This window comes from Sinocyclocheilus anshuiensis, unplaced genomic scaffold (assembly GCF_001515605.1).
Source record: "Sinocyclocheilus anshuiensis isolate Anshui unplaced genomic scaffold, SAMN03320099.WGS_v1.1 scaffold537, whole genome shotgun sequence".
NCBI classification, from domain to species: domain Eukaryota; kingdom Metazoa; phylum Chordata; class Actinopteri; order Cypriniformes; family Cyprinidae; genus Sinocyclocheilus; species Sinocyclocheilus anshuiensis.
In genome coordinates, this window is record NW_015539854.1 from 705902 (window position 1) to 719816 (window position 13915).

Consider the following 13915-nt stretch of genomic DNA (forward strand, 5'->3'; position numbering starts at 1 on the left):
TGGAGGATTTCGATATAAGCCAAGAGGAGACTGGTTTTCCTTTGCTAAAGTAAGGAAACTTTGCTTCCTTTGCTCCTGTTAACAAACTAGCGAGATTAGCATATCTCAGAGGGCCCGCGCTACGCATACGTCCTACGTCATCCGTCGAAACGGCTTCCGCATATGACAGTCAGCAGAAGTGAGAGAAAAGTGTTTATTACGTTTGAAATATGGATATTTTTCTTACAAAAAGGCATGTTTTATTATGGATGCGCGCGCTTTATTTAAAGTGTTTTGGACTGAAACAGAAACACCCACCCACTGCAATGATAACGCTTGGAATAGCCAGGACAATTTTTAATATAACTCCGATTGGACTCGTCTGAAAGAAGAAAGACAGATACACCTAGGATCCCTCGAGGGTGAGTAAAACTCAGGCTAATTTTTGGGTGAACTAACCCTTTAAGTGGCTTTAATAAGAATAAGTGTATATTTAATTAATACAGTGACTGCAGTGTTTAACTCTGGTTTTAATGGCAGTTTTGACAACTGATTGTTTAATGCAATACTGTGTTTTAAATTGCGCAAATAGATAAGTTCATTGACTTGTTCCACCCCTAGTTCCTGCATGTTGGTTACACCAGTCCGGTCCTTGAAGCACACCTACAGTAGGCATTTTGGTTGTCTCCCTGACCCATTTCAAGTTTTGGCATATCTACTAATGAGATAAATCGGGTGTGTTTGATTAGGGAGACATCCAATATGTGTACTTTTGGTGTGCCTCCAGGAACAGGGTTGAGAAACACTTGGTCACACCGCCCTGACCTATTTTGTTATTGCCAAGCAAAACTACTATATTACTTCTTTAGTAAGAAAAGACCTTTTAAAAAATTTCTTTAAACGTTTAATGATCTCAGGAAAGCGGCACCATCTAGATGTTTTTTTACTTTAAGTCCCCAATCTGAACTAAAAAATATGTCAACAGATTATCCAATAACTTTGCTTATGTAATAACTTACTGCACAGGAATAACATGAGCGGGGAATAGATTGCAGTTCTTGATGCATACAGTTTATGTGCCATGCTGACCTGATCCACCAGGGGGCCTAGGAGTGCATCAGCCCTCTCCTTACTGAGGAAGCGCTGAGTATCATAGAGGAAGATTTTATGGAGGCAGTCCAACACATGCTGCAGCAGCAGGCTGCTCTTTGCCACATTGTCTTCATCATCATCATCTGAATCCTCTTCCTCCTCATCATCTGAATCGAAGAAGGGTTTTTCTATGGGCAGAATGGGTAATCACATCAGTAAAAAAAATGTAAAGAAAAATTACTGGAATATTCTAGTGTTTTATCTCTAAAACACAAAACGTTCTATTCCACTATTCTTAGCCTGATCTGGTCATGTTAATGTTGGCACAGTTTAACAGTGAGGCATTGCAGGTGTATTTGGAACTTCATACAAACATATTGATATGTGCAGACTACCTGTGTGGGAAATGTTGAGCTGATGCAGCAATTCAGAGATGGGTTTGACCAGCTGCCCAGCAAACAACACAAACAGTCCTTTGAGTTTGTTGGCAATACTGTCTGCCAGTCTGTAGTACGTCAACAGGCGGTTTTTAGAAGCACCATCCATCTTTGACCAGTCAAACAACTGCAGAAAAGTGAAAAATAAAAAAAGACTCAATCAGCATGCATTTTGTTCAAGTCAAGTACATATTGAGCATTTGGCAACAAATAATTTTTTTTTTTAACTGATTAATCGACGAGTTTATTAGCCATCACTAGGGATGTAACGATTCACTGAAGTCACGATTCGATTCACGATTTTGATCTCACGATTCGATTCACGATTTTTTTTTACAAAATGAGATTTAAGACATTATAAATGAAATGTGTCCTTTTATTATTGCTTGAACAAAATGCTGCACGTTTTTTGTGAAATTGAGATATAACACTATAATAATATACTAATATAACACTTGCATATTATTGCTCTTTTGTTGGTTTTGATTGCTTCTATTGTCCTCATTTGCTGAACGAGACGCAGATTCACTCTCTGCCAGCAGGTGGCGCTTAAGGCGTTTTTCTTTGGTTTCCGCTGTAAACAAAGCAGCGCTGCACTTATGGCAAGATGAAAAGAAAAAAATACCATCTAAACTTTTCTATAGACAGTAAGTTCCCCTCAGACATACAGTCATATAAACTCCTACACCTAACTGAATCGCGATTTGTTTAGCATCTCGATTTGAAGTGTCACATATTTGAACCGATTTTCAACCGGCTTGCGGTTAATCGTTACATCCCTAGCTATCACCATGCCCACACAACCGCAGAAAATATTTAAATTACAGGTACAGTCTCGCAAATAATGCTGTAAACTATACAGGGAACCCTGTCAGTTGGTACATTAATATTAAAGGTTAAAATGAGAATCATTAACAAATAAAAATATAATCAATCTGTAATATAGTGCATATATTTAGCAAAATGCTCCTCTGTAAAGATACCGGTTCCTGTCACATTTAAGACAACATATATTTAAATTTTGTAATAAAATAAACAGAATTTTTAAGCTCAGTCTCGAAAGCTTGTTTAGTGAATTCCATGTAAATATGTACGTTTTTTTTTTTTTTTTACAATTTTGTGTGTACTATTTGACATGTTATTTAGTAATGCGATAAATGTATCTTTCGAAACTGAAATTTTGCTTCACAAAATGTTTTCTAGATATACAAATCACCAAACACCATTAACATTCAGTGTCTGTATAATATGTTGTTGAATTAATTTGTATGGCTTGCTTTGTGTTTTATGGAACATGTAACTAATCAGGCTAACAAGTGCCAATTAACTGCTTGATTCATTTTTTTATATAAAAATGTGGCATTAACGTGTCTTTATTTTAAAACTGATCTAAGATCATGTAAAATCCTTAGAGACTTATGGAGCAGTGATTCGAAAGAGCAATCACTATTATTTATGCAACTAAAAACAAGAGACTGTCTTATTAGAGCAGTGGTTCTCAAACGTTTTACACCAAGTACCACCTCAGACAATATTTGGCTCTCCAAGTACCACCATAATGACCAACATTAAAATACAGTAGCGTAGTAGGCCTAATTATTCAGCTACAGCTATGCACAGTTCAAAAACGAGGTAGTTACTGTACTGTACTTAAATGTACAGTACTTGATCCAAAAAATTAACAGGCATCATTTAGCCACCTTGCAAACTTTTTAAAAGTGTTTTAACATTAATTTATATTTAATTCAGTGATTCCTCTGCGTACCACTTTGAGAATCAGTTTATTAGAGGAAGTCTTTTTTCTCACTAAACAATAGAAGCTTACTTTGAAGAAGAGAGGTCTGAAGGTGACTTCTGAAAGTTTCATAACCATCACTAGCAGACAGTCAATCACATAGCCCTCGATCTCACCAGTCTTCTTCAGATCCCCCTATTAAACAATAAAGTTATATTTATAATCATCAATAAGTGCACTTGTTGAAAAAATGAATTGAAACAGGGGTATGTAGTGCCACCTGGCAATGCTGGGTACGGAAATCAAGAGCAGACAGGAAGAAGGAAGTGAGCTCTGATTGGTGGTTGTTGAGTTGGTCCTTCTCCATGCGAGTTATATGTTCCTTCAGGATGATCATCAGAGGACCAAGACGGTTCTGCAACAGGTACAGAAAATATGGGTATCAGATGAATAAAACAAAGAATAGCAATAAACTGAAGGAAGTGTCCATTAATTGACACTTCTAAAAGACATCTCAAAGATTGTGTCCATTCAAACTCTTTGGTATTTCTGTGATATACCAAAACCTACCTGCTGAGCATCCACCATGGTGCAATAGCATTTTGTAATGGTGGGAATGAGGACCCTTGGAGGCACCTTTGTGGCAAGAGTGGCACTGAGCGAGGAGAGACGTACAGACAGCTGAGGGCAAGATGTCAGTCGTTTGGCTAGCAGAGTTAGGCAGGCGATCTAGAGCACCAGAGAGGAATGAGAAGATTCAAATGAGAATTGTAACCTTGTAGATAAAATGTATTTGAATAACATATGCTGTTCTAGGGTTTAACTTAAAGTAACAACATTGCACTGATACTGACCTGTGAGATGGTGTCCTCCAGGTAGGGGCTGATAAAGTGTGGTAGCGTCTCTGATACGCGCTGTAGAGCTGTGACAGCACTCAGCAGGTAGATTTCATTGTTCAGCAGGTCCTTCCTCTCCTTTAGAGTGTCTAGCACTGCAGGCATCAGGCTGAAGACAGAACACATTAATATACAAGTAATGAAGATCATTCACTTCCAGTATGTTTAAAAAAAATTAGAACCATTTCTAGATTCCCAACCCTAGAGATTTACACGGTTTGTCAGCTTTACACTTCGTACTTATGTAAAATTCAACTACGAACACTCAAAAGTATACTTCAGTTTTGACGCGTATGCTTAACATATGCATACAGCTGAATACATAAGACTTTAAAGTATATTCTATTTGATAGCATGCACAAACACAGGTGACAACAACACACTGGAAAGGTAAATCTATGTCCTGTCTGCATCATTTCTCTCCAGAGGTTATAAGCAATAAAAATATCTTTGTAAACTCTTTAAACTAAAGATGTAGGCCTATCGATCTCATAACCCCTCACAAAAGTGCTCATCTGTGCCGGGAGTCAGGCTGCACACATTACTGTACACTTCCTATACTGATGACAAAATGTACAACCCCTGCACTGTTCACTATACACTAGCATACGTGTAAAATCCAAATACCTTACTTTGGGCTTAACAGTACCTGTGCAACTGTGGTATTGCGAGGGCCTTCAGTGTGCTGGTCACTTCAGCTACACACAGCAGAGCACTTCCCATGACGTTCTTCTCCTCGTCTTTATTAGCAACAAGCTCCACTGCTTTTTTCAGCACTGGTACAAATGCCTCCTGGTGGGCTGAGCCAAAATTCCGGCATAGAAGCTTAAGGCTGTAAAGGGCTGTCTGTCGATTGATAGCCAGCTCTTCTTCTTCCGGTGCCGTGACCTGTCCGTGACTCCGACCCACGATTTTTAGGAGGACGCCAATGAGCTCCAGAAGCACAGTAATCTGTCAGAGAAGTAGAGGAAACAAAGTGATCAGCAAATATTTAAACATTTATTATTGTAGAATATGCAGTCATTGTTTCTAAGTTATAAAATGTAACATTTTCTAAACAGTCTACAAATGCTTAATTAAAACCGGTTTGCATTATGTAATAAAAAAAGTTTAGCAAATTTTTTTTTTTTTACCTGTTCTTCCACCCACTGCGTTCGCTGCTGTAATTTGTTATTGAGTAACTCCATGGCCTTCCTTCTTACTGATGCCAACTGATTACCCATCAGGCCTCTCATTACCATAATGAAGGAATCCATGGGTAGCAGGGCGTTAACCTAAAAGTCAGATCATGTTTTATGCATGTGCATGCACGAATTAAAGTGTACACAAAAAAATTAACTGTGCATTCTGAACTCTTTCTTGACCCAAGAAAGTCTTGCTTTGCCAGGTTATTGATTTGTATGTAAACAGGTAAAGTTGGTTATTTTAATAAACTAATTTTTGGTAGCTATCAGCATATTGGTGTGCTTGTAAACATGCTCAATAATATCTTATCAATCCAGTGCCTCCTACCTTGTCCAGGATGTCATAGGACTTGCTGAGCAGAGCTCTCCAGAACTTAGCTGTGGGTTTGTCTGCATTATCCTCTACACATCGAGCAACTGCATGGATGTAGCGCAGAACCTCCTCAAGTAGACTAACAAGTAAACACAAACGTTACACCCTGCCAACGTCACTATAACCAATCACCATTAAGCCAAGTACTGTAGTCAAGCTGCAACACACTTCTGCTGAAGAGCCTGCAAGGTACTTTCTGTTAGGTCCTCACAGTCAGCCACCTATCAGTCGAACAATTACACATTTAGGGTGTCTACTGAGAAATCCTAGAGGCATTATAATATCAACATTAAACCGAATGCTTCCTACTCTAAACCTACCTTCCCAACAAATCTGTCAGAGCCCAGAAGCTGAGCCATAAAAGAGACGGAGAGGAATTTAAAATGGCGGAGGTCCTTGCCACTATGAGCCTCTACGTTGAAGATCACATCAGAGACTGTTTCTTCCTTCTTCACCGCACTTCTTCCACGGGTCCTCTTTTTCTCTGGAGCTGCACAGAGAAAATATCAAACATAGTTTTTTTTTTCCCTGTCCTTTAATTTCTAGATTCGATTCGAGAAGTCAATTCGAACTAACTGTCAATAATTCTGTAAACCATACAGGGAACCCTGCCTTAAAGGTTAAAATTAACAACAGAGTCCACACCTAAATATAAACAGTGTTGTATACAAACATTGCTCATAATTGCACAAAAGGCAGTTTTGTATACAAACATTGTGCATAAAACAAACTGCACATAATTAGCTTCTTAATATTAAAAGACAGTTACACAGTGGCTTTTTTACAAATGCATATTTAAACATGCATTTAACATCACTAACAGGTTAAGTGAAAATATGTAATATAGTGCATATTTAGCAAAATCCTCTATGAAGTTTTTTTTTCTAGTTGACCAAATTGAGTTATGGACACTGAAAGGGTTTCTTGAGGTAAATGTTATCTTAAGTGACAATGTTTGCCGTTTTATTGATGTCTTCCCACAGTTGATACACTGATTGAGTGATTACATAGGACACGATACATTTCAATAAGCTACAGGGGTTCTTTCAACACATCTTTGATGCTAATTCATGTTTATTTCATGCTATAACTAATAGTAAATAGGAAGACAATCTTTTCGTGTGCGCTCTGTGCTGCTGCTTAAACTGAGGCAGATACAGCCATCTGTCACGCCACATTTAAGAGCATCAACACCATTTATTGTTTGAATTTCATGATGAAAGTGAGAGCATTTCAAAGCTGAGACTTTGTTTCTTGTCAAAAGTAAAAAAAAAACAAAGCTTATTGCCATTACTGGATGGCAGGCATGCTAAATAATGCAGGGCTGCAAATCCACTGGTCGTTCTTTTGCGACTAACTTTTTTCAGTTGGTTGCACGCAATTTTTTTTTTTTTTTGCTACAACATGGGATTAATCAAAACTTTTATCATAGTTTATAGTTATATGGGAACGAAAGTGGTTAACATTGAACCCGTTCTTTTTCATCAGCAGTATTATTTGTGGTTTGAATTTCGTGAACAGGAGTTCCTCTTTTGCCATCTTATAAGCTGGGCTTTGGATGGTTTCACTTTCGAATTCGAGATCTTATCACGTTTGACAAGAAAAGATAATTGTCTGTTTTGCTTACATCTATACACCTTTCACTTTTTAAGACTAAACCAAAAGATGGATTTATTGTTATTCTTAATTAAAAAGCACAACAACAATAAAACAGTAGGCTACAATGACAAACTAGCTTACATAACGTTTATTAACAAAAATGAATAAGATGAGGCACGGCATACACCACATGCTGTATTATATACCGACTAATAAATTACAGAACGTTCAGCAAACACTGAGGAATCAAATAAAAAAAATAAAAAATAAATTAAAAGAAAGCCTCCATAGCGTAACGTGAGGTAAACAGCAAATATTTTCAAAATTAAAACAAAAAGAAAAGTAAAACTAAACTAGCTGTCGGTTGCATGTTTTTTTTCCCACAAGAATATCAACATGTTCACCTTCTCTGGTTTAAGAAGTGGTCTTTTACTTTAGCTTGAAAACCAAATCCTCCGTCTGTCTTCGTTTCCTCAATATTTGCATAATTTTTGCCGCACGCTGCACACACCTTTGCGCTCGTGCTGACGCGGCAAGTATAACCAGGCTCTACACCTGAAGCGCTTGCACTGAAAGCACCTCTCTTCACGTGATCAGTGAAATCTCCTGCTACAATGTGCTGCGGCTCTGCAACGCGCTGTATGGAGCAGACGCTTTGGAGCAGTGCAGACCATGCACTCGCACAAATGCGACCACATCAAATTTTAACTCGCACATTGTCAAAAAATGTTCGCAGTCTAGAGCCCTGTAATGCTTGAAGTTTTGTTCACATCCACTGAAAACCACTAAAAGATCGGTCTTTGGATTTATGAATCAATAATGGCTTTTTAAAATGAAGATCACTTAAAATCAAGAAAACAATATTGTCAACATAAGGGAAAAAATGTCAGACGCATTTCACTGAAGTGGGCAGTTCTTACCTTCTTCTCTGTCCTGTGGTAGAGTCATGAGATACTGCAAGATTCTGATCATGGAGGTCAGCTGCTCCTTTATCTCAAACTCACAGCACACCGAAATCCAGAATTCCTGATCTCTTTCTACAACAGCCTCCTACACATCAAACAACACAACTGTTTCTACAAAGCTAAACACAGGGGGTTTCCAGTGTATCATAACATTTTTCTGAACATTGCTTATTCAGCAATCTTAAACTAAAATATCAATACAGTTAGAAATTTAAAAAACATGCATGAAACTTTCTTTACCTTTTCAGCCCCAGTTGCACTGACAGAAGTTTGTGTGGCATGCTGTTTGAACAGGAGCAGCATCAGGACCCAGAGGAAGCGAGACGGCCCCAGTGTGTTCATCAGCTGGCTGAGAATAGGTAAGCGTCTGTGCTCAGGCACATGAGGCAGGGCATCAACAAACACATGCACGATATGTGATACCACAGTCTCCATATGCCCCTCAGACTGGGCACTTCCACCCTCATTGGCCTGTGGAGAAACAAGAATCGAAATATAATGTTGTAACAGTTAAAAAATTTTCTGTTAAATAACAGAAAAATAAACCTTTCTCATTTTATGAAGAAAATATGAGTATAAAACTGTGTAAAACTCCCCACCACTATAATAGATTGTGTCTGGTTGCAAAGGCATTGCCATGTAGTTACCAAGGTGTTCTAAGCGGCTTTGATGCGTTTCTATGCAAATTTTAGCGTATTCTAGGTGGTTGCCAAGGCAGGCACTGCTTAATATTATGATATTCTAGTCTCTAGATGCGGCTTGGATCCCTCCTTCAGTATAAGTCATCCATTTTATCATCCACCAGGACAAATAATCCAATGAATTCCTATTGCTTACATGAGTAATAGCATATTTCTCCTTACAATCTCTATACAAAATATCAATCATGTCTGTAGTACAAATCATTTTTGATGTCTGATATTGACAAAAAAAATCCCAATATTGTGTGGATTTTGTCAATGATAATTAGACATAATACACAATACTTTAAATAGGAAATTATAAATGCCAGTATGTGGCAGCAAGTCACTGCTGTGTGTTGCTTAAATGAGTCATTGAATTACTGACTCATCTGATTAATTTAAAAACATGGATTCATTCACTAAATCACTGCTGTGTGTTTCTTGAACGTGCAACGTTTCTGCTAGGGTTTTGTTTGGGACTATTTTCATTATTATAATTGTACTATTTTGTTTCGATATAGAGCAATGTTGACAATATTGTGCCTAAATTCTTCCTTTAGAATATTAACTTTTTTTAACTGCTGCATAAAATCAATACCACATTAGTGCTGATATTCAAGAAAATGTCTCATATGACATCAACTAGATTGTTATAAATGCAAAAAAAAAAAAAAGTCATACAGGGTCATTTTTTTAACCACCATATCTAGAATCAAGTGTTTTTGTTTGTTTTTAATAAAGTGAGTGACATACTGAAAGTCAGCTTACACGTCATTAAACAGCTATTACGATATTGCCATACATATTGCACACCCCTACAAACGAGTTACATGGAGAAGTTTAATACTATAGATTTGAGGTTTGTTCAAATCTTTGAAGCTCTTATGGAAAGCAGACATTCAAATGCTTTCTAAAACGGATAGTTCCGGTCCTTGATTCTGATTGGTTGAGCCAAGTTCGAAGCCGTTTTAAATTACTCCACAAACATACACCTTTCGTTTACATTTGTGTGTTGCTCGGCAACCACTCTGTTGGAACCACAACGGATTCTGAGGAACTACATTGTTTGGCGGAAGAATGTTTTTATTAATATTATTACACTTTATTTGCTCTGTTCTATTTTGTGAAACCTTACTACGTATATGGAATAACCGTTTTATAAAAGCAATAAGCCCCGTGAAGCCGTAGTTTACAGTGAATTTATAACAGCTAAGGGGTATAGCTGTTATAAATTCACTGTAAACCACGGCTTCTTGGGGTTTATTGCTTTAAAATATATCAAACAGTACATAGAACAAACATATTTTTAAACATACCTTTATAAGAGCAGGGATGACTGCCTGAACAGTCTTATTGATGACCTGGAAGCTGTAAGTGTCATCCAGCCGCATGATGTTGGAGCCCATAAATGTAAAAATGGGCATAATGTTGTGAAGAACCTTCTCCTAAAATCAGAGAGAAAGACATTTACCGCTGTGTTTGAAAGTATGTGTGTGAGTGAGCGTTTCACGATTGTACTTACAGGAAAGACACCCGCCAAAGCACCGAGCAAAAGGAGAGCATTATGGTGAGTTTGGGGCATGTCTGATATCCTGACACACTGCACTACCAGCTCCACGTTAAATTTATCCTCCTCCAGCACATCTATACACACACACACACAAATGAAATACTTCCTAACAATGTTTCCTGATTCAAAGAAACTCAAGAGAAAGCTTGTGTTTATATCTACTGCAGTAGATATATGTGACAAATAAACCTGGATGGTAATTATTTCTCAAGGTCTGCAAAATTATCTAACACCCTCATGTAGAGTATTACCATCCGCATAGGGCTAAAACAAAGTAATGAAATCATCTGACCCCAATCATAACCTTTCTAATCCTTTTTTAGGCATTTCATGCCAGATTTCTGGTACCTTTGCTGATAGGCCCTCCATCAGGAGACAGTTTCTGACAGACATTCAGCAGGCAGCTGAGGATAAGTTGTTTTGTGTACTCAAGATTTTCCTGTTCAGCTGAGGCAGGCTCCTGACATCTACAGCACACAAATGAAACAGCAATCACAGTCCATTATACTTTTATGTGATATATTTCAGTGTAATGTTAAATGTAAAAACATGGCGGTAGATGCAAGCTTAACATACCTGGAGAGCAGATTAAACAGAGCGGGCACAAGACACTGGGCTCTCCTTAGCTTTTTCTTGTGTTGCAGCAGCTCTAAAATAAGGGTAACTCTTGGCCAAGAGACAACATTCTCCTCTGGAACTACCCCGGATGATTCTTGTGTTTTTCTGAGAATAAAGCTTGCAATTTAAATCTTCAAATCTTCCAGAACTGGAAGTTGGAGTTGATTAATTAAGGACAGCAACTCACCTTGTTTGCATTTTACTCCTGCGTGTTTGTTGAACTGTAGCAGTAACTTTTTGTTTATCTACAGGCATCAGCTCATTGGCCACTAGCTCTGCATCCACAGCAATCTAGAAAAAAGGGGCACAGCCAAACATGGGTTATTGATATATAAGCAAAATAAGCACAAATCCTTACTTCTGAATCATTTGATTTAAAATGGATATGAAAAGAAAATGAATATTTTCCATACCACTTTAAATACACTGTTTATAGTCTGGGCACATGCAGGGTTTTTGTTCCCCACCAGCAAGTCAAATAAAACAGAAATAATTTTCTGTTGAATCTTTTCATCTCCAAGAGCAGTGAAGAACGGCTTGGTGATCTGAGGAAACATGCAATCAAATTATAACAAAACATCTTTCGTCACAGAACATATGGTGCAAGAGTTTTTTTTATAATTTTTTTTATTTTACCTCATAGTAACAATTCTAAGACAAACGACAAACTTATTAATGATGAAGTATGTGAAAACAAAACTAAACTGTGGAGTCTTAATGGACCAAAATTTCCAATTGTCAATCTCCAAGCAAAAGTGTCAGTCCAAAAATTAAATTGAGATCCTTAATAGATTAGTTCACACAAAAATGAATTGTTCTTGTGTGTCATGCAAGCACATTTGACCTTCTGCAAGAGCCAATAAGGTTTTTTTTGGCACATCAAACAAGTACATTTGAGCTTCTGTTCACCATATTTGATGAGCTCTATTTTTGTGAATTTATCAATGTGACTAAAAACCTTAACTAAATCTGTTCGTTATATAAAGTGATCATGTCTCTTCAGAAGATACTCTTTTTTTTTGTTGAACAGCCTGCATCACTTTTAAAGGTTGCTTTGCTATGTCCTACAGAGTTACACAGTTAATAGCTTCTTAAGAGTATAAAGCTTTTTCTAAATGTCCACCAACCTGCTCCAGGGCAATAATCTGGAAACTAGGCATAGTAGGGTACGGCTTTGCTGAGGTGCCCAATGCCCTAATGAAGACCTCTAGGCATCGAGGGTCTTTGACCAGTATAGGTGCAGATGCCTCACTGAACTTGCTAAGCAGGAGCTGCAGGAGGTGGGCCTCATCTGGCAGGAAGGTGCATGAGTCTGGAGCACACTGCTCGAGAAGTCGCTCCACAGCAGGCAGAAGAACGGCCAAAATGGGCTGGACAAAGGGCATTATCATAAGAAAAGCATGACAAACTAGCATCAAACACTTAAATAAAAGTAACTGATAATTACTATGTGCGACTTTGAAAAAAATAATCAGGTGAACCTAAATCTAATAACATGCAATTGTAATTGCAGTGTAAATGCATTCATGCCACCTCAGAGCAGCATTAAACAGTTTTTGTCTACTGTACAGCTTATGCGTCACCTTTGCAGAGCAAAGATGGATTTTCCCACCTGTTGAGAACTATTGTTTTAGTATGTTTCATGGTCATGACCAAGAAACACCTGATCACATGGACTGCACAAACCACTTCTATAATACACAAAACAACTAAACACTACTTGAGGAGATGCAAACTAAAATGATCAGTTTGGTGACGGTACCTCTCCATGAATGTCCTGAAGTGCTCGCAGCAGTGTTTTGCAGGTGTAGGCAGGGCAGCAAGGTAACTGCACACACTGAAGGAGCTGCTCAATCGATGCCAGCTTTTTCTTTTTATCTTTCAATATCAGTCCCTCCTCGTACACCTTGGACAGTGCCTACGGTAAAATCAGAAGTGTTATTTCTTAAACAGTTTTGATTTAGGCATCCAACACTTCTAGAACTTACTCAACACAAAATGGAAAATCCTGTTTACCAAAGCTATGATGCTGTATTGTGCTTTGACTGACCTGGCTGAGGTATGATGGGTCAGCGATGATCTCTTCTGATGATTTGAGGAGGTTCTCTACCAGTGGATAATAAGGTGATGAAACGACCCCTGAGAGAGAGTGGAGCAAAGCAATGGCAGCTCTCCGAACTTCACAGACGCCTGAACACAGACACATCAGCAAGGACGGCACCACTGCAAAAACAACACCAGTGGGTTGCACATGAGTCAGATTTCTTTTTTTAAAAAGTAACTAAATATTTTAACTATGAATATATTGATGATTAAATCTTTGCAAATATACTAACTCAACTCACACAACATCCCGTACAGATGTGCACAGAACCAAAATAAAACCAGATGTGAGAGAGACCATATTGACATACCTGGTGAGGAACCTGATGCCAGCACATTGAGGGTTTTTATTGGCTGACTGCAAAGCAAAGCCTTTCCCACATAAAGAGCCTGAGTTTGCAGTATGGCACTAACTCGACAATCCAACTGATCACCCAAATTACTGTTGTAGCCCCATAAAAGAGAGAGGAACTTAAACAGGGTTATTGGCTCATTCAGGTGAACCTGCAAAATGACACAACCAGAGAGAAATTAGCCATCTATCCAATGCCATTGATTTTACTTAAAAGAATTAGTAATGTTAAAATTAAATCTTCAGTCATGCATTTCCTGACTGTCACAATGACAGTATCTGGCATAATTATAGTATGGCAAGAGTGAAAAACATGCTCAAGAACTGCA

The 13915-nt window shown here is 38.0% G+C and overlaps 1 protein-coding gene across 1 annotated transcript in view; it reads right to left on the bottom strand.

Moving 5' to 3' along the window:
- LOC107684774 (HEAT repeat-containing protein 1) overlaps window positions 1-13915 on the bottom strand; it is a 29839-nt gene that overhangs the window by 3062 nt on the left and 12862 nt on the right. Inside the window, exons 18-40 of the mRNA XM_016481132.1 lie at window positions 13546-13738; window positions 13182-13354; window positions 12894-13049; window positions 12259-12501; window positions 11545-11676; window positions 11319-11422; window positions 11090-11236; window positions 10862-10980; window positions 10466-10587; window positions 10260-10388; window positions 8501-8731; window positions 8216-8345; window positions 6017-6186; window positions 5865-5917; window positions 5652-5775; window positions 5273-5413; window positions 4789-5090; window positions 4098-4248; window positions 3814-3972; window positions 3524-3658; window positions 3334-3438; window positions 1467-1635; window positions 1069-1259 (exon numbers count right to left, since the gene is read on the bottom strand). Coding sequence (XP_016336618.1) covers window positions 1069-1259; window positions 1467-1635; window positions 3334-3438; window positions 3524-3658; window positions 3814-3972; window positions 4098-4248; window positions 4789-5090; window positions 5273-5413; window positions 5652-5775; window positions 5865-5917; window positions 6017-6186; window positions 8216-8345; window positions 8501-8731; window positions 10260-10388; window positions 10466-10587; window positions 10862-10980; window positions 11090-11236; window positions 11319-11422; window positions 11545-11676; window positions 12259-12501; window positions 12894-13049; window positions 13182-13354; window positions 13546-13738 — 3579 coding nt within the window. The remainder of the gene's footprint in view (window positions 1-1068; window positions 1260-1466; window positions 1636-3333; window positions 3439-3523; window positions 3659-3813; window positions 3973-4097; window positions 4249-4788; window positions 5091-5272; window positions 5414-5651; window positions 5776-5864; window positions 5918-6016; window positions 6187-8215; window positions 8346-8500; window positions 8732-10259; window positions 10389-10465; window positions 10588-10861; window positions 10981-11089; window positions 11237-11318; window positions 11423-11544; window positions 11677-12258; window positions 12502-12893; window positions 13050-13181; window positions 13355-13545; window positions 13739-13915) is intronic.